Source organism: Rhinolophus ferrumequinum, chromosome 25 (assembly GCF_004115265.2).
Source record: "Rhinolophus ferrumequinum isolate MPI-CBG mRhiFer1 chromosome 25, mRhiFer1_v1.p, whole genome shotgun sequence".
In the NCBI taxonomy this organism is placed as follows: Eukaryota; Metazoa; Chordata; class Mammalia; order Chiroptera; family Rhinolophidae; genus Rhinolophus; species Rhinolophus ferrumequinum.
In genome coordinates, this window is record NC_046308.1 from 20,214,145 (window position 1) to 20,237,987 (window position 23,843).

Genomic DNA, 23,843 nt, shown 5'->3' on the forward strand with positions numbered 1-23,843 from the left:
TGAGTTTCCCACAGCTTCAGTTTTGCTATTTGCATCACTGTGATGTTAACAAGCTCCTCATACTCTTGTATTTCCTGTAAATTGGTTGTTAGATCTAGAGGCTTGACCAGATTCACGCTTGATTTTTTTTTTGTGGGGTGGGGGTGGGGGTAAGAAGCTTATGTCCTAAATGGCAGTGTATACTTCTTGTTGCATTGTATCAGGAGACACGTAATGTCTGGTAGTCCCTCTTTGCGTCGTTAGCAATCCTTACTGATCATTTTCTAAAACAGCACTCACTACTGTCCAATAGAATTTTCTGCTATGATGAAGATGTTCTCTATATGTACTGTCCAACTCAGCCACCAGCCACATGTGGCCATCAAGCACATGCAGTGTGGCTAGTGGGCTGAGGAACTGAATATTTCTATGTAAATGTAGCTACATGTGGCGAATGGCTATGGCATTGGACAGTGCAGATTGAGATTAATTCATAGGGGTTGCAAAGTGGTATAATTGAAAATAACAATGTGCTAAGAGTTTTAAAACAAGACTGCACTTCTGGGCAGAATGGGACAACAAAATTACAGAGAATGTGGGGGTACTTGCAGGTGGTTATAGGAAGGACAGAGTGGTAAGAGGGCAGAATGTGTTCAGGGGGAAAAAGCAGAGTCCTGGGGTGAATGGAGCAGAGAGAGATACCACAGAGTGAGATGTAGTTAGCTCGTGAGGGCCAGGTTTGGCCTTTGTTTCATAGACAATGGAACTATTGAAGGTTTTGAGCAGAGAGGTGATAGAAACATAATTTGGGAAAATTTATCAGTCCATCTTAGGTGGGATGATTCAGGGAGGGGAGAGAGACTAGAGGTCAAAAACTGGCTTAATTTGAAGCAAGCGGTAGTGGCATTAAGGTCTGGCTGGGGACTAGTAGACTAGTTCTCTCAGGATGGCAGATCCTGAATTTGAAGATGGTGGTCAGGGTTCAGGTTCTATTTCCAGAGAGTTGATTGTGAGTCAGTCGAGGATCTGGGCTCAAGCCATGGTCAGGTAAACTGGTCAATGGACTTGGGTGTTAGAAACCCAGTAGGTCTTTTTCCTGCCCAGGCCTTTTCCGTCCTCCAGAAGTCTCCCTCAAATTCACAAGTGATTTTGGAATGTTTGGGGGCCCATATTGAAAAGATATCTCTTGGTTATATCATTTCTTCAGACTGCTGTGCTCTTCCTTTACATTTCAATTTGCATTTCTCAGAGTTACCTGAACTTTCTTGGGAGGAACTCAGTGGAGGCACACCCTCCTGGTGAAGACCATGAGGCTGGAGGGAAAGAAGTGGGATGAGAGACAGTGAAAAGGCAGAAGAGACAGACCTGGGTGCAGAGGGAGAGGGAGGATACCTAGGGGTCTTGGTTCCAAGGATGCCAGTGCCTGGGTATCTGGGAAAATACAATGTAACCTCTTTACATGTAAATAACATCTCCACCCCATCCCACCCCCCCTTTTGCTAGCCATGAGGTGGCTTGGCAGAAGAGTTCCCTGGGTCCCCGTCACTTTAATTCAGTACACAATCTTACGGTTACTATTTATAATCCTAGCAGAGATTTCCTCAGAAACTAAAGCCGACTGCTGAAGAGGGTTCCCAGGAATTAATAGAAGTCAGGCACACTGCCCCCACCACCGCCGCCACCCCCTTTTCCCACCCCCAGCATTTTCTGCATGCTCAGGATATCAGGAGCCACCTGCCACACCCAGAGGAGAAAAATCTGACCTGCATCCGGTTTGGACTAAATGGTCAGGGCAGGAAGAAAGAGAATTGCACTCATATTTGCTTATTTCAGTGCTGGGACCAGAGGCAGCTGGGTTGACCTTTGTCCTTGGTGGAGGCGTCATGATCCATTTCCTTGGGCCCCATCCCTGTCCCTTCCTGGTCATTTGGACACTTTTCCCATGACCTAAATCTGATCTAAGGAAATGAGTTCCCAAAGATCCAGCATTAGAGAATCAGATGGGAGGGACCTCAGGGACCAGATGATGTGGTCAACCCTTCATCACATGGAGGACCCCAATTCCCTGCCAAGCCCATGGGGGGGAAATGGTTCTCAGGGCCCCTCAGCCAGCTAGCAGCTTCCAGAAACCAGTGTGCTGTCCTAACTCCTCATCCAGTGCTCCCTCTATAAAGAGGAGCCCACAGGGCAAATCCAGTCCACAAGTGTGTTTCCTTTGGCCTACATGGCATTGTTAGACTTTTTACATGTTCCCAACATTTTTAAAAGTGGGAAATTTCACCTAATATCTAATTTGGGGCTTGTTTTCAAAAACCGGAAGATCTGATGTGCTGAGTTCATTTATATACCTACTTGGCCTAGCTAAGGAACTGCCATGGAATGGTGGCTGCACCACCTCCATGCCATCTTTGACTTAGAGATTACCTACTGAGTGTCATCTTAATGGCGCAGAGAAGTTGCATCTCTGAACTGGAAGCTTCTAAGAAAAGTCCACCCTCAACCCCCACCCATCCCCCCCAAAGCTATTTTGTGGGGTAGACCTTGTTTTTCCATATTCATATTCTTGATTCCAAACATTCAACTTCAAAGAGCTTTAGACTGGGAGTCAGGAGACCTTTCCATCCCAGCTCAGCTCCTAATGAGCTTTGCTATTTTGAGAAAATCGAACTTGTCCTCTCTGGCCCTCAGCTGTCCCCATCTGTAAAATGGGTCCTCTGTGCTGAGGCCTCCGGCCTGCGCAGAATCATCCTTACCAGGTCTGGCACCCACGGATGCAGAGCTCGCACTAGGGGGCGCCAGGGCCACCGCAAAGCCCAAGCGAGGGGCGGGTCCGGGTCCCCGGGGCGGGCCGTCGGCAGGGTGGGGCGTCGGCGGGCGGGCCCTGGTGCCAGGTGCGGTTTGGTCCTACCCGGGTCCCGTAGGCGGCGCATCCCGCTGGTGCCCGGGGCTGAGGTTCTCCAGCGCCCGAGGCGACGGCGGGAGCTGAGAGAAACTGCTGCGGTCCCCGCCTTTTCTTCCCCATTTCCGCGCCCCCGGGACCATGGCTGCGCAAGCCGGTAAGGAGGGGCCGCGCTATCTTGTCCCGCCGTTACCTCGGAAGCCGGGGCCCTGAAGGGAGCCGGCGGCCTCGGGGGCGTTCGGGCTGAGTGAACCCCCATGGGTCCCGGGTCCTTGGGAGGAGAATTTGGGGAGTGAGCACCGCGGAGCCTCGGAGGTTGTGGGGCTCCGGAAATTGGGGAGCCGACGTTAGAGACTCCAAGGAGCATGCGGGGGGGGGGGGCAGCTTCCCGCGAGTTGAGGTCCCCGGGAGGAAGGGATGCTGGCTCTGCCGGGCGAGGGGGGGGCAGCTTTTTTTGTGGACCTGGCGGCGACCTGGCAGGTTCCCAAATTAAAACCCTTTCTAAGGAGCGCATTTGAGAGCTTGCTTCCCAGCATGTCATCAGCTCGTCTCAAACTCGCATAAAAATTCTCAAAAAAAAGAAAAAGAAAAACCTTTCCAAGGAAGTTGAGGGGTGTGGGTTCAGGTGAAGTTTGGGTGTTTTGGAGTATCGGGATTACGGGATCCTCAGCGTTCGAGATAATTGTGAGGGGATGGAGAGTTACCCCGGCTTCTGAATTTGCGGTGAAAAATGGAGGAGAGTATCACTTCCTGACAGGATCCAAGATGTCTCGCAGATATCTTGGTGCCTGCGGTCCCCTGGGTCTTGGGGCTCTTTGCAGGAAATAGGTGAATGTGGGCTCTTCTTGGGGAAGGTAGGCCCCTTGGGATTATGGGCCCTCCCATGGGAGCTGGGTCCTCCCTTGTCCTCTGTCAGACAGGAGAGGAATGTGACCAAACACCTCCTGGAAGAGTGTTCCAGGGGCGCAAGGGTAGCTTCGGGGTTAGCTTAGCTGGACCTGCGGTCCTCTCCCAGTCACCTCCCACACCACCCTGCAGCTTCCTGCCCTCCTCCGCTGTCTCCCAGCAACAAGGACTTTTTGTTGCCTGTGTTTCCCAGCCACCTGTGTGAGTGGCCCAGCCTCTAGGTGACCAGGGTCAGCGTCCAGAAGCTTTCTACAGGTGGCAGGAGGGAACAGTGGAGGAGGGAGGCTGTCCTGGATATGTGCCCCCACTTCCTGGCTTTCAGCCTTTAGACAGTCACTTCCTCCATCCTGAATACAAGGACCAGGCCACGAGTGGGTCACTTCCTCACCATGGGAGTGTGGGATTTTCTCCTTATTCTTGGAGGGCTAGGGGTAGAACTGTATCCTGTTCCTTCCTTTTATTTTTTTAGCTTCCAGAATTCTTCAGCTGAAATGATTTCTGATGACTTTCTAACCTCTGTGTAACGTAGGTTCCCTGTCTTGAATCTCGATCCTCAGAAACTTGTAAAAGATCTTAAGAGTGCAGGAGTGTGGATTAGGTTTTCTCTGAGTGAACCAAAGCCTGGCTAGAGGCATCAAGCCTCTAGGTGCATTAGTTGATGCATTCTTCCATATGAATATTTGTTGGATACTTCTGCGCCATGTATTTAGCCAAGCACTGAGGAATATAGTGATGAACAAAACAGACAGTGCCATTTGCCTTTGTGGTGCTTATAGTCCTAGAGATGGACGGTAGGTAATTGAGGTAACAAATGAGATAAATGCTGTAATAATTAAACAATTGAAGTAAGTGTTATAAGAGTGCCCTAGGGGTGAGGACAGTGAATAGGGAATACTTTCCTTTAAAAAGCATACTTTTTATGCTGACCCCTAAGGCTAAGTAGAAATTAGCCCAGCAAAGAAAGGGCAAAGAACATTCCAGGTTGAGGGGAGACCCTGAGGTAGGAAGCACGTAGTACCTTTGAAGAGCTGAGAGAAAGCCAGTATGGGGAGGAGGCTAAGGCTCAGAAATCACTTGTTCAAGTTTCCATAGCCAAATAAATGGCAGTGGTCAGAGTTCATATTTTCTAACTTCAAGTTCAGTGCTTCATCCTCTCTGTATCACAAACACCAGAATGAGGTTGCCTTTGGAATCAGAGAAGAAAGTGGGACTTAAACTTTTACTTGTTCTGACCAAACTGTTCCAAGACAACTCCGATTCCTGTGTAACAGGAGAATCAACAACAAAGAAATCAAATATTTACTGAGTGCCTGTGATCTCTAAGACATTGGGTTGAGACAGGTTTTACCTCTTTTAACAGATTCTAGAGCCAGGAGACACTTGAGGTAATGTAACTCTCCTCGTTTTACATAAGAAGAAACTGAGGCCCAGGGAGGAAAATGAATTTGTGCAGGATCCTTCAACTAGTGGTAGAGCCAGGATTAACCTAGGACTTCTCCAGCGCTCTTTCCTTTCTTTCCTAAGGTTTTTAAAAACTTTTTTGAATTAAAATTTATTGAGGTGACGGTGGTCAACAAAACTACATAGGTTTCAAGTGTACAATTCTATAATACGTCATCTATATATTGCATTATGTGTTCACCACCCAGAGTCAGTGCTTCCATCACCATAGACAGAGGGTGCCAAAAAAATGTATACATATTTTAAGAAAGTAAAGAACTGTTAAGATTGTAATACTCAATATACACCGATAACAAAAGATGAATACAGGTCACATTTGACTTCTGCAATTACAAGAGGTGCTCAAAGTAGTTACCATCAGCGTCCAGACACTTCTGATGACGGCGAACTGCTGCTTGACTTGTTGCTGTGCGAGGCCTCAGGATCTTCCCTTGTGCCCGTCACACACGGTACCATGCATCTCAGACTTATCACGAATGCGTGCAGTTGTTAGGCGTGTTGGAGCTTCTGCTGCATACTCACGCCTCCATTGTCATACTTCCACAACGTTCTCGAGTTTCAATTACCACTTCCAAATGGTCTTGCGCTCCTCCAACTACAACTGTGCGTCTGCCATTTTCCTCGACTGTCCTACCTGTTGATGGTGGTGCTAGCATTCATTTAATTAACACCATCTTTTGAGCGAATGTCATACTACACTGCTACCATAATTCAGTTCAACTTCGAAAAGTAATACATAGATAACATTGCTTAAAATGTGTACACATTTTTTTGGCACCCCTGGTATTTGACCCCCTTACCCTCTTCTACCATCCCCACTCCCCCTTTACCCTTTGGTAACCACTAAACTGTCGTCTGTGTCTATGAGTTTTTGTTTCTTTGTTTGTCTTGTTCCTTTGCTGCCTTCAGTTTTTTATCCCGCATATGAGTGAAGTCAGTTGGTTCTTGACTTTTTCTGTCTGACTTACCTCACTTAGCATAATAATCTCAAGATCCATCCGTGTTGTTGCAAATGGCAGTATTTCATCTTTTCTTATGGCAGAATAGTATTCCATTGTGTATATATACCACACCTTCTTTATCCATTCATCTATCGAAGGACTCTGGTTGTTTCCATGTCTTGGCCACCGTGAATAACGCTGTAATGAACATTGGAGTACATATATCTTTACGGATAAATGTTTTCAGATTTTTGGGGTAGATACCCAGGAGAGGGATTGCTGGGTCATATGGTAATTCTATTCTTAATTTTTTGAGGAACCTCCACACTTCCTTCCATAGCAGCTGCACCAGTCTGCATTCCCACCAACAGTGTCTGAGGGTTCCTTTTCCTCCACAGCCTCTCCAACACTTGTTACTACATATTGGCCTTGTTGATGATAGCCATTCTGACTGGGGTGAGGTGATATCTCATTGTGGTTTTGATTTGCAGTTCCCTAACAGTGAAGTTGAACATTTTTTCATATATCTGTTAGCCGTTTGTATGTCTTGTTGAGAGAAGTTTCTGTTCTCCAGCGCTCTTTCTAATATTCCAGGCTGCTTGAGGCATACAGGGTCTGCCACACAATAAGCCCTTAATAAGTACATATGGAAATGAATAATACATGGTTTGTGCCTTCGAGAAATTCACTGTCTGCTTAGAGTGATTAAGAAAAAAAGGATAAATCAAGACAAGCTATATAAAGTCTGCGTGTGATAATATTATGGAATTTCAAAGCTAAGGGAGACCTCTATTCATACACTCATTCTACAAGTATATATTGAGTTCCTACTATGTGCCAAGGACTTTCAGGCCCTGGAGGATACATCAGGGAACAAAGTAGACCAAATCGCTTCCCTCATAGGAATTATGTGCTGGTGCAGAGAGATAGGCGATGATTAAATATATGAATACCGTACATCAGGGATAAATGCTCTGAAGAGAAATAAAGTAAGGGCACAGGAGCAATGGGAGATCAGGGAAGCTTCTCTGGTTAATGACATCTGAGCAGAGAATTGAAGCAAGGGGTTGAGCCATTTGGATGTCTGGGTGAAGAACATTTTAGAATAAAAGAATGAACCAAGGCTCTGAGCCAGGAATGTGCGTGGCATATTTAGGAACAGCAAGGTGTCCAGGCTGGCTACCAGATTTGGTCAGGGAATGCTGCTTCAAGGAGGTAAGATTTGAAAAGTCTTAGGTCGGTTGAAAAAAGGATGGAGGGCATGATATCTTGCTAGGGAAGAAACTGGGCGTGGGATTCAAAGCTGGGCAAGTTTCAAGGTCTTCGCCAGGGATGTTGAATTGATACGTGTGGTAGAGACAGCGACTGGAAGGTGGGAGCGTTGTGGGAAGTGGAAGGTAAGGCCGAGGGTGGGTGAAGCCACGCTGTGGAGGGCTTCATGCTAGGCGTGTGGACTTTTCCAGTCTGCAGTAGAGACTGTCATGGGCAGGGCAGGGTGACTTGGATAGCCCTGGATATAGGATGGGGGGGATCAAGGTAGGGTCGCGAGGACCAAAAGGTTTCAAGCTGACTAGAAACCCATCAGGTTGAAAAGGCTGTATTAAGCTTGCCACATTCCTGATGGGGTTTCTGCATCTGTTGGAGGCTGGGTTGATTCCCAGCCTAGGGCTAGCTTCTGGTCGGTGCAACCTGGAGGGGGCATCGGGAGGGGGGAGGCATCACTGGCCTTTCAGTGAGAAGACCTGGAGCTGTACCCGTCTCTTGCAAGTCTATCTTCTCTCTGATTCTAGACCTTTCTTTATCCAGTAGCAAGAATTACGCTCTTTTACCTTTTAATTTACATCCAACAGTAGCTAGACCATGAAACCATTGCTTGGTTTGTATACCTTGAGCGTCCACCCTGGGATTCTGTTTGGTCAGTTCTTTCTGCCTGTAATTTATTTTTCCAGGAAAGAAAGTCTAAAATGTAGTTGAAGACATAGACTTTGGAGTTAGCGGACCTGTGGTCTAATCCCAGCTCGGCCACTTGTAGGTTGAGCATTTCAGCTTCCTCTTCAGTGAAATGGGAACAATAATAGTCCTTCAATACTAGTCCTTACCTCATGGGATCTTTATATTTGATTAATTCATGCTTGCATAGTGCTTAGGACACTGCCTGCCACATAATAAGGACTCAAAGTAGTTAAGAGTTTTTTTTCTCTGTCATTGACAATGGGTAGAGAACTGCTGTCTGGGATATATGAATTGGTTAACCAGTTTTCTGATAAAGAGATTCTTTGTAGGCCTTCCTCTCTATAAGAAATTGCGAACTCATTCACAGTTAAGTCAACTTATGGTTGGAAAGGAAAACCTGAGTGCCCTAAAGCCACAGGAACCATCTGTCTTTTTGTTTTTCTACCAAGTATCTTATTACTCTGCCAAGTTTGCCCTGCCCCCAACACCTGATTTATCCCTCGTTGATATTTCTGTGCATATCCTTGACCCTCACACCCCAGGAGTTCTCACCAAGGCCTCCAGCTGTTCGTGGCGGCCTACTCTGTGTCTTGCACATAGGCACATAGAAAACATTTGCCGAATTTGTTTTGAAAACGTTCTCTTCAGATTATAAAGTGTACTTACTTAGTGTACTCAGCTCAGCCTTTTCCCAGGCCAACCCCCTAGATATACATGAAAGACAGAAGAAAAGCTACTCACAATTCTAAGTGCCAGGCATCATGGGAGGTATTTTCACGTATATTGCATTATTTCTCTAATCCTCTTGGTAATCCTGTAAGGAAGTGGTGATATCCTCTTATTAAAGATTAAGGCACAAGCTCAGAAAGGTTAAACAATTTGCCTAAGGACACAGAGCCAGGTTTCAAACCTAAGTCTAACTTCAATTCTTCTGCTTGACCCTTACAGATTTTTCCTAATAAATTAAAGTGCAGAAGAAAACAACAGCAAGGATGAAAGCTTCTGAAATGCCTCTGTCTGTGCCTTAACCTGAAAAATGAGAGGCCCCTGTTTTGGTGTCACAGACTCTCAGAGCTAAAAGGAATAATTTGATCCCTCCTTTTATAAAGGAAAAATCTAAGGTCCAGAGAAGTCCAGAAGCTCCTTTAAAAATCAGCTAGGGCATGGCCTGTTAGCTCAGTTGGTTAGAGCATGGTGCTGGTAGCACCAAGGTTGCGGGTTCGATCCCCACATGGGCCACTGTGAGCTGCGCCCTCCTTAAAAAAAAAATCATCTAATCTTTTTTCCTTAGACACTCCCTTTGGTAATATTTGGTAAGCTAGTGAAGAGGAAAACCCTTTGGGATACAGGGGAGAGTATCTGGAGGAACATTAGTTGTTACTATTAGTCTTGTTGATAGTCACTTCATTAAAATGTGATCTTTTCTCTCTTGGCTGTTTCCCGCCAGTTGCTGCCCTGCCCTCTGCTTCCTGCTTTATCCTGGAACAAGTGGGATTTATACACCTGACCTGCCAGTTCCCATGAGGCCCAGCGGTTAATATGCTTGTTGTTTTGTGCTACACTGAATTGGCTGGGTTTTGTTCCTGGTTCTCATTGTCTAGTGGAACATGAGAAGCACCAAAGATTTTTCTTAAATGAAAGGATAGGATCTGTGCATGTTGGTTCAGTCTAGGCTTTATGGTCTCATGAGCTCTCAGCCCTCGGGGATTTCTCACAACTTTGAAGTCTGAAAAGGACTAGTTTGCAGAAACCCAGCTCTCAGACCAAGATTAAGGTGAATGGTAGTGTCTTGTGAGAAATGCACTGGCACTGAGCTGGGGTACCAGGCCGAGCCCTTCCACTGAATAACTGTGTAGTCTTGAGCAAGTCTTGCCTTGTCTGAAGCTGCATTGGGTAATAAAAATGCAACTGATGGGGTAGTCTCAGAACTCGGGTTTGAGCCCCTCCCAGACCCGCTTTCTCATGGTTAGAAAACTTGATTCTCCTTCTCCAAGCCCATTTGTCTTCCAGAAAAATGAAAGGGTTGGATGAGAGTAGATGATTTTTAAAGGCCCTTCCCACCTTACCATCCTGCCATTCTAGTGCCTGCCCAGTGGATTCACAGCTTGGCTGAGGATCACATCATCAATTATTAAGTTGGGAGAAAGAAGTGTATATAAACTGAACGTATTTTATACCAGTGTCCAAAAGCTCCTGAAGGTGAGAACCTTGTAATGAGCCATTTGCTACAAGTCTTACCTTGTTTGCATTGCACACTTCCCACTTAAAAGCAACAAGTTCCCATAAGGAAGGCACAGTTTTCTGATTATTAAACACCTAATAAAGGCCCATTATTGTTTGAGGCTGCTGGGGACATTTACTTAATCAAGCTCCCTTTCTGGACTCTGACAGTCAGTAGCCCTGTTGATAAGTGCAAATATGAGAGAAAAACACAGTAGAGGGAGGGAGAGGGTAAACAGCCTGGTGCAATGAGATATTTTCCTAGAGGAAGAATGTCCCAGCAGACTGGGCTGGACTCTGTAAGACTGGTCTTCCACGAGCCCTCACAGGCATCTCCATAGACTTTGTATTATTATATTTATCTTGCTTTTCTAGAATGAAAGTTGTTAGAGCTAGGATCATCAACTTTCGGGGCTATGAGAGAGTTGAAGAGACCAAGAGTGTTCTTTTGAAGAGTGTCTGGGCTTGGGAGGCTGAACGCTCTGGGTAAATATGTTTGCTTGGGTGCAACATGATAGATGAGGCCTGTGCATCTACATGTGACTTTACCTGTAGGTGGTCACCTGGGAACCAGAACACTTCTTGTGGAATCATCCCTGCCGACCGTTGGAGCTTATCTTTGGAAATTACTGGCAGTTGGCTACAACTTTTCAGTTGGATTCATCGCACAAAGGAGTATTTATTCTGCACCAGGCGTTATGCTAGGCCCTGGAGATCTGAAGATTTTCAAGATGCAATCTTTGCCCCTTAGAGCTGGGGGCGGGCCGGAGGGCAGAGAGGAAGGGACCGAGGGAGACAGAAATATAATGGACTGTAATTACAGAGCAAATAATATAAAACACATATAGACAAAGTGAAACAACCACTGCCTGTCTTTGGGGGACCATCAAGGAAGGATAGAAGTTTGATTGGGGCAAAAGGTGGGTAAAATATTCTAAACACAGAATAGCTTGAGGTGTGACTGTTAGGATGTAAGAACATGAACATGTGTGGTAAGAATAGAAAATAGATCAAGATGTGACTAGAGCATCCCCTTGTAAGGGGTGATGAGATATAAAAGTTCTTTGGGGCCACTTTGAGGAGGGCCAGGGACCAGTCTTGGGTCCACTAGTCCTTTGGAACTGATAATAGCCAACTTTAATAGTGTGAGGAGTTTTCACTCCTGCCACAGGACCTTTGCACATGTCTCTCCCCCCATCCCAGTCTCCAGTGATCCTTCCCTCCTCCTTTTTGCCTGGTTAATTTATGTTCCTCCTTCAGAACTCAGCTTGAAAATTACTTCCTTAAGGAATACGTGTTTGCTCTACCCCACCGCCATTTTCCTGGTTATGAACTTGATCTCTCCATACCACTTGCCCTAATTATAATTAACATAATTATGTTATTATTCACTACCTGTTCTATGTATAATCTCTCTCTTGTTTGCTGCTCTTTCCCCAGCACAATGTTAGACATGTAGTTGGCATGCAGTAAATATTTGCTGAAAGATTAACTGAAGCATGTCCATTGAATTTAGCAATAAGCGGTCACTGTTGACCTTGGTGAGACGGTTTCAGAGAAATGGTGGGGGTGGAAGTCAGTTTGCAGTGGAGTATGAGGTAAGTGGGAAGTGAGGAAATGAGGGCAGACAACTTTTTAATACATGTGGCTGTGAAGGGGGAAGCAAGTGTGGTAGTTAGAAGAGAAAATGCTGTCCAGAGTGGTGGTTTTTTTCAATGGAAAAGACTTGAACTTGTTTAAGTGCTCATTGGAAGGAGTCAGTAGAGAAGAGAGGGGTGGTGGAGATAACTGAAAGTGGAGATGTTCGAAGAGGTGGGATAAGATGGAATCCCCCACAGAAGTGCCATGCTAAGCAGTTGAGCCTTCGTTCTCTAGACACTGGGGAGCCTGGGTGAACCAGCTAATGAGGAGAAGCCAAAGACCTGAATGAGGGCTGCGGTGAAGGGTGGGGAAGGACTGGAGGGTCGTCTGGGAGGTAGAACCGGGTGGATATGAGAGGAGAGAGTAGGGGTCTTGAGTTTTGCGCCCCTCGTGCCCAGCCCAGAGCAGGTGCTAAATAAGGGTTGAGTGGCTTGGAGTTTCTCAAGACTGGAGAAAACAGGGCGGGCTCTGAAGGGTACAGCAAGAACAAGTTCTCCTGAATATCCTCATAGTGGAAAGTCCTGATCCTTTTCGTGTTTTGGAAACCCCCCAGTCTTTCAGAGCCAAGATGTTGAGTTGTTGAGTAAGTGGGTGGTCAGGTTAGAAACTGTGCCTTTTGAGTTAAAAAGTAAAAACATGGTGTGGCTTCACGTAATGAGATTTGCTGGGGTGGGGCGTGGTGGGTCACAAACGGACTCTGAAAGCCCTGCAATGTAAGAGTTCCACACATATTTCACACGGGTACCTCCAGAACTCGGGAGATTCGTTTGGACATCTGTGTTCATTAAAACCCTCTCACTAGTTCAGTGTCTCGCCCACTGTCCATAACTCAACTGAATGAGTCTCTCGGGCTTTCTGCCTTGGAGTTTGTGAGGATGATGGTATTCTCTCAGGCCTCTACCACTCCCCAAACAAAAAGTCCTCTTGTGAGAGTCTGAGAATTTGAGATTCAGGTGAGGGGCATATATATGCCCCCTCACTGGAACTAGAAGAGAGGAGCGGGTGGATGGAAGTTTTCAAGCCTCTACCAGCTGACTGAACTCTCTTGTGGGTATGAGGACAGCTTCTGTGCCCTGGCTGCCCCAGAATGCTGCTGAACAATCTTGAAGTGCCTGGGGCTGTGCATTGTCTATTCATGGCCCCTGTGCCTGTGAAACGGGGGATTGGTGACTGTCACTGTGCCTGTGGCAGTCTAGAGTTACCCAGAGAGAACAAAGCTGCCTACACAGAGCACACAAGGGAGTCTTGTAACAACCTTGTCCCGCTTTCTAGGGCTGAGGCAGGTACCACAGCTTGATCTCAGCTGCCCTCTTTATTTCAAGAAGTTGGCATCTGAGCCACTCAGGAGTATTGTGTTTTGTCCCTTTTGGAGGGACACAGACCGACTCGGTGCTATTGTCCATGCTAATATCTCAGCCTACATAGCCCTTCCCCAGCCTTTCTCAGCCTTTGGTAAATCTTCCCCATCTTTCAAGGCTCAGCTCAAGTGTCAGCTTCCTCTCCAAAGACTTTCCTGGCTCCCCTAAGTGGACCAAGTAGGAATTAACGTGGTGGAGAGAGAGGGACGAGCACGGGCTTTAAGAACGAGCCAGACTTGAGTTGGGATCTGAGATCTGCCACTTGGCCTGGCACCCCTGGCCCCAAGTTTCAATTCTCCCGTGTGTTAAATGAATATAATAATATCTGACTCACAGGATTGTTTGAAAATAAAATGAGATTGGATCTGGGAAAGCACCTAGCACAGTTCTTGGCATATGGGAAGTATTCATTAAATGTTTGTTCTTTCCTTTCTATACCTGTTAACTTCTTTCCCTGAACTAAAATAGCACTTCACTTCTACTGCTGAAAGAACATCTAAGCGAAACATGACAATATGGAAGAATTGTTTCTTTTCCAGTGAATTTGCTCCCTGGGGAACAGGGATGTTATCCAATAGTCCCCAATGTAGAGCTTGGAGAGGACTCATGGGTCCATGGAGAGGACCCATGATGTTGGCTAAATGAGTGAGCTCCTGGACCAGGTGATGGCAAATCTGCACAACCAGGACTTTTGAGGGATAGGAGAAGGAAATAATGTGATTAGCCCAGAGAGGAGACGTTCCTGGGTGCTGGTTGGGAATAGCTGTAGGAAGGGCTGACCTGAAAAGAGACCTTGTTCACGTATCTACTCAAAACTAGAAGCAAGGACTGACACTTCTAGAAATGGCAGGTTTTGTTTCAGTAGCAAAAAGAATGATCAGAACCATCTTGTAAAAAATGGAATGAGACTACTTTGGAGGCCATGAATTCCCTGTCCCTGGGGCTGTGAGCAGGCCCCGTAAGTGCTTACCAGAGATCTTGTGGAGGAGGGAATTGTGCACATAGCACGCTGTTGTCCCAGCCCTTTCAATATGAAGGTCTGTTAACTCGAGTCTTATTCCACACGGTAGGACTCCCGTCCCTCTGCCCCATGCTGCTTCCCGCCTCTGAATCCCTTGGGTTTGTGTGCAGGTGAAGACGCCTGGAGGTGTCGCGGCTGTGGGGACCATGTCATTCCGAGCCAGAGGCGGTACAGGACTGTCAACGAAGCCTGGCACACCTCTTGCTTCCGGTAAGTAGCTCTGTAGTGTTTTTGCCAGTTACAGGCCAGGAACTATTTCATTTTCTGGAAAACACAAAAACAAGCTTCTGCCGGGAGAGTTTCCATTTCGGTGGGTGTGGAGTGGGGAGAGATGTGCCAAGGAAGAGCCCGTGAGCAAAGTGAAAGTGGAAGAGCCACAGATGGGTTTGGTACATGTTGGGTGAGGGGAAGGGAGGAGGCCTTTCCAGGGTGTCCCAGCACCCTCACTTTATAGGTGAGGAAACTGAGGCCCACAGTGACTTTCTCTTGCCTGCACCACTGATGACGCAGGTGCCGTGAAGGTTGTTTTTCAGTGCAGTTGGCAAAGCCATCTCTTCACTGCAGGATGCCTCCCTAGTTTCCTGCTTTTTGTTATTAACTTTATTGTAGCGCTTACTGTTTTGAAGCAGCTTGGTTTCTTGAAAATAACACCAACTTTAAAGTCAGATTTGTTCCTGTTGTCTGAGGTTGTTTCCTCATCAGGAAAATACAGATGTTAAGGATCTGCCTCGTAGACTCACTAAGATTGAATGAAATAATAGGCCAATATACGCCAAGGGCCCAGCCCGTGGTGAGCCCCCACGGGATGGTTGTTCCTTTCTTCTGTGAGATTGGAATCCTCAAGAGTGGGAGCTTGTCTCTGCATTTTCCAGAACATAAAACAGTGTCTGGCCTGTAGCCATGACTCACCAGAGGCTGGGTGGGCATGTGGCCCCCGCGGTCTGAGTGGTGGGGCTGTGCACCCATCCCGAGAATGAGGCAGACTAACTGGGCACCACTTGCTGTAGATTCCAGCTCCCACACGTAGCTCTTGCTGCAAAGCATCCCCTATACTGATATCAAGTAATTTAATTGACCTTTAAGCACTTGCCTTCCCCCCTCCTCCCCGGAACTACGTGGGGGGGTTGGCCTGGAGAGCTCTGGCCTCTGGAAGAATTGGAGAAGAACCAGCCTTTTCTGCCCTTTCAGTTCTAACTCTGCTCTCCAATCTTCTCTGGATCTTACCTTCGTTCCTCTTCCTTTTACCCTCAGGGAAGTTGATTTCTACCTTTACTGTGCCTTTTAGTAAGCAGAGTGTGAGAGCTGTAAAGCCTTGGGCTAGCATTTTAGAGCTGAGGCTAACCAGCAATATCAGAATCAAGTAAGTTTCCAGGCTAGGGCTGGCCTTGGCATCTAACCCATAGGGTCATATTTGTTCCTGCTGTTTTCCTATTTGTATGAATATTTCCTATCCAAAATAAGCAGAAGCTGGTAGAACAATCTAATCTTTGGAATTTCTGGATTCTCTTATAACCAAAGAACTTTAGAACCAGAAGGGACCACCTACTTATGCTATAACCCCTTCACATCGGAGATGAGAAGCTTAAAACCAGAAAAACAAAAAGAGTTACACAGACACAGACAGGCGTGGATGATAGGAGCTGGTCTTAGAACTGAAGTCTTGGGTCATTTGTAGGCCTGGGCAGATGCTAGCTTATTAGAGAGCACTGTGTGTGTGAGTGTGTGTGTGTGTGTGTGTGTGTGTGTGTGTCAGAGAGACAGAGGGGGGACATACACACAAATACATGCTTGTAAAGAAGTAAGGCACGTTATTGTGGCAGATAAGAGTGCAGGTTATGGATTGAGACTGTCTGGTTTCGAATCCTGGCTTTGCAATTTATTAACTGGCCTTAGGTGACTTTCCTGAGCTTCAGGCACCTCATGTATAAAATGGGAATGAGAATAGTACTCATCCCACGAGGTTGTTGGGGAGAATTAGGTGTGCTGACCTGTATAAAGTGCCTAGCGTAGCACCTGACACATAAAAACCCTTATAATCAGTAGCTGTCACTTGATATTATATACTTGCTCATGCATACATTTATTTCTCTTATTACATACTCATTGGCCATTTGATGTGGAACCTCTGGAATTAAATTTAACTTTGAACTACCCTGGCACAATTAAACCAAAGATAATGCCTGTGGGGGAAGTAGAGCATCCAGGTTCGGTCTCCTATTTACAGCTTTTCCTCAAGGACATTGTCTCTCTAATCCAGCTCTATTGAAGGAGCGATCTCCTGATTCCTGAGCTTTCCCACACAAACTGGATGACACGGAGTCTGGTTTGCAGCCTGGTCCTTTGCCCTGGGGAGAATGGCTGCTTTGGAGCCAATCTGACTTTTGCCCAAACGGGAGGAAAATCTTCAGGGCAGGAAAGGACTGTACTTGTCTGACCCCAGAAGTAACCTACGTGGTGTGGAGCATGAGGCGTCAGCCTGAATGGTCTTTTTTTAAGGTCTCTCCCACCCCAGCTTATCTGTGATTCTCTGATGAATTCAGAGTGACTGGGTGCAGGCCAGCAGGACGCTCCCTTCATGCCACCCAAAGCAATTCATTCTTCATGACTCCCTTCCAGCCTCGCTCTTACCCAGCTGGCCTACAGTTACAATAAAGGAAATGACTTTTCTTACCCCTGCCCCCACACCTTTGTTTTCCTAGTCACGGGGTGGGGCTGGATATTGAATGGAGAAATTGCTGGGGTTTGGCCCAGAGTCCTCCCCTCAGCTTCTCCTTGTACTACCCCATTCGCTGTCTGTAGCCACATCCGTAATCCTGCCTCTCAGAGCCCTCCGCCAGTTTCTAGGGGCCTGGGACAATAGGAAGCCACTTAAGGCTGGAACCCTAAGTGGAGGCCAGCTGACAGATCGCCTGGAAGTAGCCCAGTCTGTAACTGTGCTGGTGCAGCTGGGCACCTGGCCAGGGTCCCTCTGATCTCTGGGCACCTGGCTGACCAGCCCTCCTGTTTCCTCTCTCCAGCCTCACAACAGGCCTGTTTGGACTCTGAAGTTCCCTGTGGCTTTCGCTTTCCTTGAGCAGTGCCATTGGTTCTAGAGCGGGGGCCATTCTCTCCGAAGCTCTCTGGAACTGGCTGCCTCTCCTTGGGGAAGGCCGGGAAAGGAGCTGGACTGCGTGTCGTTTGCAGCTGAGGTTCAAGTGTGGAGCTATGAATGTTGACCTGGCCTGGTGGCATGTTGGCAAACCAAGGAACCTTAAGTTTTCTGGTGATTGAGTTTTCACCCTCATTAGAGGTGTTTGGCGCAGGAGGAGGAGCTGTGGGAGGAGGGCGAAGCTGTCTCTATTCGTGTTTATGGCCCCTATCTGGGGCTCTGTTGCTTGACCTGGTTCCTAACAGCCTTGTCAGAGGGGAAAAACCCACGATTCTTAAGGCTCCTGGGAAGTGTTCAGGGCCTCCTTTCTCAGGATCATAAACACGGACTAGTTGAGCTTTCTCTTTTGAAAAGGGATTTCTCATGCCTATGTTCTAGAAAAGGGGTAATGCAGACAGAAAGCCGTTGTCAGTTCATCAGACAGCAGACCATTTCCGCCAAAGCTGTGACTCCAGGAAAGTCCAGTGAAGAAATTACACACGTGGCAACCAGAGACTGTGGTGTAATAGGCTGGCTGATGACAGTGTTTTCTGTGACACCGAAAGCCATGCTCATTTTCTCACCCACACCCCTATCTAAACATGCGCGGTAGAAGCGTAATTACAGTCATAGGTTCCATTTATTGAGTGCTTGCTCTGCATTAGACACTGTCCTAAGTATTTGACATGTGTTCTCTCATTTAATTCTTACAACAACCTAATAACTGTAGAACTGGTCCTAACCTATGTTACAGAGAGGGAAATGGAGGTTACCTGCTCACGGTCACAGAGCTAGTCACAGAGCTGGGATTTGAACCCAGGCACTCTGACTCCTTACCTAGAAGAGTCTCTTTGCACTCCTGAATATGGACATGTCACTTAACTTCCCTGAGGCTCTGTTTCCTCTTCTGTAACTTCAGGGTGAAAACACTCACCCTGCCTGCCACATACTGGGTGTCAGATAACATTGAAGTGTATTGGTTCATGAACTCTCAAGTGTCAATAGAAGTGCTGTTTAAAACGTCTCCTGGATCTCTGGCTCCTGGCGTGGGAGTCAGTGGAGCAACCCCGCCATCTGCTGTTGATGTTGCTGCCGCATTTATTGACCCAAGCCTTTGATTCTGGTTTGCTCGTTTGTCTGGTTTATCTCTAAGGAAACAGCCAGCCAGCAGGTCATTAAGTCTAGCTGTTGGACAGGGGGCTGGGGCCTTCCTGACAGAGGAAGGGAAGAACAGACACCTGGGCCTTCCTCTGCCCCCACGAGGGACTCCAGCATGAACAGAGAGTATAGGATTCCTGGTATGTAGCAGCAGCAGCATGTAACGTGCAATGTGTCTTAATCCTGCTCTGTTCTTTGGGAAGAGAGAACTAAGACCCTATAGAAGCTCCACAGGTGCTGTTCAGCGCAGAGATGGAGAGGAGCGGGGGTGGGGCCGGGGGTGGATGATATTATTTATTAAGCATTGTTTAGCGAGCTTCACTTAGATTATCTGATTCAGCCCTCACAATAACCCTGCAACCCCATTTTAGAGTAAAACAGGAAGGCCCAGACAGGTGGAGTAACTTGCCCAGGGTCACACAGAGCTGACATTTGAACTCAGGTCTCCCCAGCTCCCAAGAAGGTCTTCTTTGCACTGGGACTCCCAGGAAAGAACAGGAGACTTGGAGTCAGAAGACCTGAATTTGAGCCTTAGCTGAGCCAGGCCAGCTATGTAACTGGGCAAGTTCCTTCGCCACTGTGAGCTTCAGTTTTGTATGTGTAAATTGTGATGACAGTAACCCACTTTGTGGAGGAGTTGTGGGGGCCAGGTAGGTAATGGAGAGGGAAGCACCCTGAAAACATGCGAATGGTGTCACGTGAGGGTTAGCAGCAGCACGTGGCAGCTCCTTACACTAACCGCTCGCGTGTAACTGTTAGCATCATCTGCTGTATTACGGGCAGCAAATGAAATGCCATTGCGGATACAGACTTCATGTATTGGCCTGGTCCCCTAACTGGCTCCCTCAGACAGCTGCAAAACAGGTACTAATGTGGAACCGTCCTAATAGTGGGCTCTAGTCTGGCTTCCATTGTGTCTCGCCCCTGAAACTACGTACATTCTCTTACTAATGTTCCAAGGACAGTCTCATCAGTCGGTCCACAGGCTACTCTTCCGTCTTCATCTTATATGACCTCCAAACGGCACTAAAAGTAGCAGAGAAAAGTGAGTCAGAGTTGAGAGTCAGCTGCTTGAATTTTCATCCCAACTTCTCTTACCAGCCACCTGACATTGAGTTAGCTGCTTAATCTTTCTCTGCCCTGGTTTCCTCATCTCTAAAAGGGGAAATGGTTCTCCTCTGAAAAGGTTGTTGTGCAGATTAAATGTGATCATATATTCAAAGCCCTTAGCCAGTGCCTGGCCATAATTAGGATTTAACAGATGTTAGCATTTATTATTGGTGTCTTTGTCACTCTTGAAATGTTCTCTTCCCTTGGCTTTCATGACATTCCTCATTCTCCCGCTTCCCCCGCTCACTTCTCTGGTCATTTCAGTGTGCTTATCCTCCTCTGTGTCGCTCTGAGATGTTGACGTTTCTCCAGGTTCTCTGGGTTTGCCCCCTAGGCAGTCTCCCCCACACCGGTGGCTTCTGTTGTCCTGATGACCCCCAAATCAATATCTTCCACTGAGCTCTAGACCTAGCTATCCTGCTGTCAGCGTCCCATGTCCATTTGAATGTCTTCCAGGCATCTCATACCCAGGTGGGCTTTCAGTCTTCCCCCCAAAACTGGCTTCTCTCCCGTCGTAACCTGCCGCGTTGAATGGCAGCACCACCCACCCACTGCTGAGCCAGCACCTTGGAGTCCTTCTCGATGCCTCCTCTCTCTCGTCCTCCAAGCCTCCAGGCTGTGTTATCTCCAGATTCTATTTTGAGTGTGTCCACCTCTTTCCATTTCTCCTTCTACCACCCTGTTCCAGGCTACCATCATCTCACATGGATGACGGCAACAGCCTTCTGTCCATCGTCACTGTACGCCCTAATCCATTCTCCACAGGGCAGCAGGAGGGAGTGATCGTTAAACAAAAAATCTGACCACATCACACTGTCATCTCTCTGTCCTTACACGTTGCCACAACTTTCTAGCGTTCTTGGATAAAGACCAGAGCCCTTAAAGTGGCCTGCAGGGCCCCCCGGGGGCTGGCTTCTCCCCACAGCCTCCTGCTCTCTCTACTTGAGCCTCACTGCTCTTCACAGGGCCCAGAATACACCCTTCTTCCTTCTGGTGTGGCCTTTGATCCTGCTGTTCCCTCTGCCAGGAATGTCCACTTGCCCTCTTTTGGCCTAATTAACTCCTGTTCATCTCTCAGATCTTTACCTGGATGTCTCAGGGAAATAGTTATAGAACAGGTCATGGCCCTGTTTCATGCTTTCCTAGACCTTCCCTTTTTTGTGCTTTTAATTTCTTGTTTATTTATTTAATCCTCCCCTTAATGACATCCTGAGACCTCAAAGATTCTGTAAGCATAACTTGGTCAGGGACAATGGGGCTTTTTGCCCCTCATTGAGTCACCACTGAGCATATTGTTGGCATGGGAGGGACATTTGTTGAAGGAATTGCCGCGGTGGCCAAGAGATATGATGTAAGCGGGGCCTTCCCCTGCCCTTCCCCTCCCCCACATCCTTCCCTGAGCGGCCGCCGTGGCACAGTTACTGTAAATGGCAGGCAGGGATCCGTTCCGGACATTGGGTTGTTTTGGAAAATTGCCTGCAAGTGTCGGGGTGAGAAGTTAAAGCTTTGTCTTCTGCCCCCAAGTGAGCCCGAGAGGCTGACCCAGGAGTCCCGGGTAGCAGCAGATCCGGCGCTGCACGTTTCTGCAGGTACAGTCCTTGAGAGAGGCAGTCGAGGAAAGAATGATTTCAACTACTGTAGCCCCAACGAATTATGAATTGCCCTGAAAGCTGACAAACCTCAATTCTAATTGTAAGTTTGATTGATTGATTGATTGAAATTTTAGAAATCTTCGAAGATGGCGTTCACTAAAGATGCTCATTGAGTATAGAGGGGAAGAAAGGGGATACTTCCACAGTATCTTTTACTTACAGGTGATTTACGGTGGGGAGGAGGTAGACAGGTGGGTGATGCCCCCACGAACTTTGAAATGGAAGTGTGTCCTCTGGGAGTTCACCTGGCTCGATCTACACGTTAGGAGAGCAGTCGTGTGGTGGTTAAGAGCACAGCCTCCAGAACCAGATTGCTCAGGTTCAAATCCTGGCTCGGCCACTGATTAGCTGTACACCTTTGGCAAGTTACTCGCCCTTTCTGTGCTTCATTTCCACGTCTATGAAATGGAGATACCGACCTACGGCCTGCCTCCTAAATGTTACTGTGAGGGGTAAGTAAATGAGCGAAGTTACGAGTAGTACTGGGCCTCCTTGCACAGAGTGAGCGCTCTTGAGTACTAGCCACTTGTTATTAACTACTAGGGAGCCCCGTGTCTCCCAAGGCTGACTACTGTGTGAATTTGCTGATACATGTTTAAAGAAGTAATGATTTTTTTCAGTTACAAAGTAGTTTTAAGAAACAGTGGGATAATGAATGGCCAGCAGTGAAACCGAAAGTGAAAAGTTACTGAGGCAAAACCAGTATGTGTCTTAATAAAGATACTGAATCTGCATTTGGTCACCCGAAGGGGTTTCTTTGTTGTAGGCGGGGCTGGTTTGGCCGGCTCCTGCCAGAAGGAGATTTCTCTCCATGGCTTCTCATTTCCCCTTCTTTTAGGTCCGTGCTCACAGAGCAACCTTCTGATGCCTAGTTCAGCTTCCTAAGACTCTTGATAACAGGAAGGGTTGGGAGGTAGTACCTGTAGAGGGGGTGTGGGTGTTCTGATTTCAATTGTCAATTCTTAAATGGACAGTGGGATTGATAAATGTTAGGTAGAATCATCCTAGAACATCTGCACCTGTCTGGGTACTGTGAAGTCCTGTTTCTGGATCTAAAAGACCAAAAATGAGGCCTGGATTAGGATCGTTCACCAAGGTGACGCAAGCCTCAGGGTGGTCGGCCCATCAGTCTTTCTCTGACCATAGTCGCTTCCTCCTGGCTTCCTTCAGCATTGACCTACTGGTATGGAATTTTGTATTCACCTAAGTACTCCTTCCTTGTACAGAGGAAGATATTGAAGCCCAGAGAGGTTTCATGGCTTACCTCAGATCACACAGCAGGTTAGTTATTAGCCAGGTCACATTTTCAGCTCTTCTCTGCCATGGCCAGGGCTCTTCTGGCATTCCCCGGAGATTTGTTAAGGTATCCAGCCAGCCCTTTTCCCCAGTGCAGACAGGAGGAGAACATCAGTGTAAACACAGCATTTGACACTGAATATTGCACATTCGATTTTCTAATATTAGTATCACAGAGCAACCGTGGATGATTATATACAAGGGGTTGTGATCCCATTCTGCCGTCCATACAGACAAATCTCATCTGTTAAAATGACCAACTCAATAGAGACGTAGCCTGAGGACGAAGCCATAGTCTGCTGATAGTGGATACATGTTGGCCAGCAGATGTCACGTGGACATATATGCAGCCAGCTGTAGACTTGAGAGAGAGAAACTGGCAGCTAAAGACCAGGGCTCGCTTTGGTGTTTCAGGCTTTACATCCCATTCATTGGGAGCCTCTGCTCGTGTAAATACCTCCAATAACTGTTCACTGCCTATGGGCGACTCTTCCACCTGGCAGACCCGGCCCTTGGTGCTCTTACCCTGCTCTCTTCACCATGTCAGCCTCCTCTCTGCTCACTCCTCACCTGTGCCCCGCGCTGCAGCTTGCAGGCCAGACTCTTAGGCCCCAGTGCATTTGCTCCTGGTGTTCCCTCAGGCTGAGATGCTGGTCTGCCTGGCTCTCAGCCTGTTAGATTCGGCCAATACGTCCTGTCCTCTGCGGAGGAGCCTCCCCAAATCAACCCTCACCCTTCCCCAGCAATAGAGGAGACTTTTTCTCTTGGCTATTCTCCTATCTTTGTTACAGCCGTGTCATTATTTGTTTACAGCTCTAACGTCACTCTGAGGGTGTGAAATTCTGTCAGTATCTAGTTCGTAGGGGATTGATATGGAGCCGTATCTAGTTCGTCTGTATCCCAGAGCTTAGCAAAGTGCCTAGATTTGGTGGGTCCTCAGTGTTTGTTGGACGAATGATGTTTTTGTCGTGTGATCACCTTTCCCTTTGGACACTTGGATCATGCCCTTCTGCTATGCATCACCACGGTCTCTGCTCTGCAGTATTCTCCCAGGCAAGAGCTTTTCTTTTGACGTGGGGGCAGGGAATAAGAGCTCTGTCTGCAAATGTCAATCCCAAGTC

At 47.3% G+C, this 23,843-nt stretch overlaps 1 protein-coding gene and 1 non-coding gene across 2 annotated transcripts in view; both read left to right on the plus strand.

Annotated features, from left to right (window-relative positions):
- Window positions 1-2,866: 2,866 nt before the first annotated feature.
- LIMK2 (LIM domain kinase 2) overlaps window positions 2,867-23,843 on the plus strand; it is a 54,399-nt gene continuing 33,422 nt past the window's right edge. Inside the window, exons 1-2 of the mRNA XM_033097847.1 lie at window positions 2,867-3,035; window positions 14,490-14,589. Coding sequence (XP_032953738.1) covers window positions 3,020-3,035; window positions 14,490-14,589 — 116 coding nt within the window. The 5' untranslated portion in view covers window positions 2,867-3,019. The remainder of the gene's footprint in view (window positions 3,036-14,489; window positions 14,590-23,843) is intronic.
- On the plus strand, window positions 9,305-9,378 carry TRNAT-GGU (transfer RNA threonine (anticodon GGU)). Its single transcript has one exon. It is a non-coding gene; the product is annotated as a tRNA-Thr (tRNA).